At 37.1% G+C, this 4,090-nt stretch overlaps 1 protein-coding gene across 1 annotated transcript; it reads right to left on the bottom strand.

Annotated features, from left to right (window-relative positions):
* Positions 1-1,854: 1,854 nt before the first annotated feature.
* On the bottom strand, positions 1,855-3,689 carry npvf (neuropeptide VF precursor). The gene is made up of 3 exons (XM_039820793.1): positions 3,500-3,689; positions 2,268-2,635; positions 1,855-2,092 (listed from the first exon to the last, which is right to left on the bottom strand). Exons 1-3 carry the CDS (start codon positions 3,677-3,679, stop codon positions 2,023-2,025), a joined length of 618 nt encoding a protein of 205 aa, XP_039676727.1. The 5' UTR covers positions 3,680-3,689; the 3' UTR covers positions 1,855-2,022.
* Between the last annotated feature and the right edge of the window lie 401 nt (positions 3,690-4,090).

Raw genomic sequence — 4,090 nt, 5'->3', positions numbered from 1 at the left:
GTGTTTTATGATTTGTTAAAGTGTTTTCCTATTTGCTGTCATGTTTTACTATTTGCCATTGTGCTTTGTGATTTGTTGAAGTGTTTTCATATTTGCTGTCGTGTTTTCCTATTTGCCGCTTTGTTTTCCTATTTGCCGTTGTGATTTATGATTTGTTGAAATGTTTTCCTATTAGCCGTTGTATGTTATGATTTGCTTTTGCGTTTTCTAATTGCTGTTGTATTTTATGATTTGCTGTTGCATTTTTCTATTTGCTGTTGTGATTTGCACTTCAGGGCCACCGTATTTATATACAGTTTTTTCCAACTGCTTACACACGTTTTCAAAACTATGTCTCCTTTTTTCAAAACTCTACACACAATTCCTAAAACTGCACACACAAAATGCAAAATGCCTCATATCTCCTTCAAAATGAAACACTGCATTCAAAATACCATAAACACATCTCAAAATGAAGCATTTGCATCAAATGGCAAACACTTTTTTCATAATAGTAAATTTTTGGATATACCATGTACACACTGTTGTTCTAAATCTAAAGCTCTTTTGTCGTTCATAGGCTATATCTACATTTACAATGTTCTAGAGGCAAAGTAATCTGCTGAGAGGGGTTGAAAAGTGCACTGTAAAAAACAATGTAATGTTACAGTAAAACAGAAAATATTGATTGGGCAAAACATTACGTCTGTAAGAGTAGCCCAGTGTTGTATACAGTAGCATGAAACAAGAAAAAAAAAGTATAAACATATGTAAACCAAAGGTATCATTTTTAGAATAAAGAATATGTGTGTGTGTATGTGTGTGTGTGTGTGTGTGTGTGTGTGTTGTGAGTGTTTGTGCGTGCTTGTGTGTGGGCGGGGGGCAGAATTGTATGCACTTTGTGCACAACAAAGTCTGATTGATTTGTAATGCTGAAATAGTCATTAGATAGTTGCATGCAGTATGGACGCCACTGTAAAGCTACTCAAGATGGGCTTCTCTCCCTGATCTCATCAGAAATGACTCTCCTTCTTACTCTTCTTCCCTCCTCATCCTCCTCGTTGTTATCCCCTGTCTCTCCCTCCTCCTCCTCTTGCTCTCTGTCTATTGTTGGCATCCATTGTTCCAAACAGGTAATCTGACCTTTGGCCTCTGTATAGGCCTATACTAAAGCAATGATTGGTTAGTGTTCAGTTATGACATAATGTGTTTGCACATGTGAGGAGTGTGTGTGTGTGCCCTGGTAAATAAGTGTAGCATTTTGATTGGTTGTGTTTAGAAATGGATAGCAAGTCACTTCTTGTTAGATTTTTGTGTCTTAGGTAGAGAATTGTGTTTAATGTTTTGAAAAAAGTGTTTTATGCAATTGAAAACTGAGTGAAAGGCTGAGAAATAGCTTATGGTTTTGGAGATTTGCTGTGTAGTTTTGCACTTTGAGTGAGAGGTTTCAAAAATCGTGTGACATGAAAAGATTTTGTGTGTAAGCAGTTGGAAAAAACTGTAACTTAAATTCACTTAATTAAAAAGACACTTCCATGGTCACAACAATGTAGGTGAGCCTCATTGTGTTTCACTGGATATCAACAGGTTGTTATTTAGTTGTGTTCAGTCTTCATCTACATCTGCAGCTTGCTTAATTAAAAAATAGAAAAAAGCAATTTAATGAATGTGCATAACCACTAATAATCCACTCTTTTGGAAGTCTCCTTCTAAAACTAAATGAAAAACATCTTTGTTTTAAATCTCCTTAAGAAATGAAAAAAAAGAAACATGTTTCATTTGCATTCAATTACTCTGCCAGAGTTAGATCCTGATTCCCCCTGATTTAAGTAAGTATAGGGCTCAATAATAGAGCAAAAATAAAACCCAAATCACTGGCTTGAAACCTTTATTATTGTAGCTTGACATGTTTTCTGTCACAATAATATGACTTTATCTATAGGGACTTGTACATTTAAAAATTCCAACTTATTTTTCTTTTCTTGAACATTTTGACAGTTTAGCATTTGTGCAGACCTTGCTGTTGGCCTATCTCATCTTCTTTCATCCTTTAAAAGTCTTTTCCTGTATCTCCACCTCTTCTGAGCTGGCTCGAAAGTCAAAAACTTCAGCCCTGTGAAGAAGAAGAAGAACTGGAAATAAATAAATAACAACCTTGTCATAGACTGGTGATCTGTCATCTGGGAGAGGGGGATCAATGAATGTGTCGTGTATTGTATAAATGAGGTTATGGCATCCTTTTTGGAAATACATATTTACGTCAAACATTATGGGCAAGAGTTTCCTACCAGTGCATGCCAGTGTTTACTAATGGTGCATTGGCCAGAGTCCTAAGAAGTCTCCAGTATGAGCCGCTTCTCCCAAATCTCTGAGGCACTGGGTTCAGTGCTTCTCGGACATCAGGGCACTCCGCACACATTCGAATCACCTCCCAGGACCGCCCAAACCTCTGGGGCAGGTTGGGGGTCGTGTTTGGGTCCTTGTCATTATCAGGAAAACTGTCTCTTCCAAAGCGCATGGGCATGTTGGCGTGCAGGTGGGGAGGTTTGGCAGTGGGCGGGTGGAGCTTGATGAAAGTTGGGAGGCTGATTTTTCTGGGGGTGGGGGTCACATGTACATTGTTAGGATCCAAACTCCTGCGGATTTCACTTTTTGTCTGGAAACAAAAATATGTTGAAGTCCATTACTCAACCAATTATTTAAAAAAAAATTATAATAATTGAATTGCTTTTCTTTGTCACATAAATGATTATGATAGCAATATATTAGGCATTTAGACAGTTATAGGACAAAACAAGCAATTTAAATGAGTCACCGTAGGCTCACCTTAGACTATTCACTACGCTTGTTGAAAAACTAATCAATTAATCAAGAAAAATAGTCAGCAGATTTATCAATAAACCAAAATAATTGTGAGTTGCCATATTAGCTTTTACTACTAATATTCATCTCTATGTTGTGTAAGCATTTTATATATTTTTTTGCTCTACAATAATGCAGAACAAAAATGAGTAACTGTGACCACTAGATAGCAGATGAGTTCCAGTGTTATATGTCGTAATAATAGCTCAAATAGTGGACCCCCAGTATGAGAACATGACGGGCCCATTTCCATAATTTTTCAACAAATAGTTTCAGTTACACTTTCATGATCTTGAAGGTGTAGTACATAACACAAGTTAAAGTAGGGCTGCAGTTAACGGATACTTTACCATTATTAATTGATTGTTTTATCCATAAAATGTCAGCAAAATAGTAAAAAATGATGTCTTCAAATTGCCTGTTTTATCCTACCAACATGCCAACCCGCCGCATATATAAGTTACAATCATACACTATATGACAAAGAAAAGTACAAAATCTTAACTTTTGAAAAGCTAAATCAGAGATTGTTTGGCATTTTTGCTGGAAAAATTATAATTATCTATTGACAATTGACTAATCTTTAAAAACCTAATAAGTCCAAGCTAGTTTCCCAATGGAATAAGCATATCTGTCTGGCTTAATAAATAGTTCTTACCTGATGGTGTGGCTGTTTGCTCACAGTGCGTCTTCCATCATTGATGCTCAGCAAAGTTGTATCACTGTGGATTGATTTCCCATAGACCTGCAAGTCAGATGCTGCTGTCCCTCCAAGACCTCCCAGCATCAGGAGTGCTGACAGAAACACTGTGATCAGCATGTTGACAGCAGGAGCCATGTTCTCTCAGGACAGCACCAGTCTACATGCCTCATTTCCTGCTGACCACACTGCTATTAAAGACCCCTGAAAACATACGTCACCTGTCGCTTGTGATAAAGACACCCACACACATTCATGTGCACAAACACATACACCTTAAGCCTCATTTCAAATGAGCACATTCCTGTCACAATAACCATCCAGCTATAAAGAATATATTTGAAAATGCATGTATGTCCTAATTGGGTTGCTGGATGAACGGCATTTCTTGTCAGAGGAGATCACAGGGAAATTAAACTAAAAACAGGCGCTCGATGGAAATACTGAATGGCAGGAACATTCACATTTAATAATGTGATTTAACTTTTGTCCAATTGTACCTAATTAGGAACAAATTCTTAGCAAGCTGCAATAAAAACACTGAAAGCG

The sequence above is a fragment of the Perca fluviatilis genome, chromosome 13 (genome assembly GCF_010015445.1).
Source record: "Perca fluviatilis chromosome 13, GENO_Pfluv_1.0, whole genome shotgun sequence".
Taxonomy (NCBI): domain Eukaryota; kingdom Metazoa; phylum Chordata; class Actinopteri; order Perciformes; family Percidae; genus Perca; species Perca fluviatilis.
The sequence above is the reverse complement of the archived record's forward strand: the minus strand, read 5'-3'. Positions and strand labels throughout refer to the sequence as shown.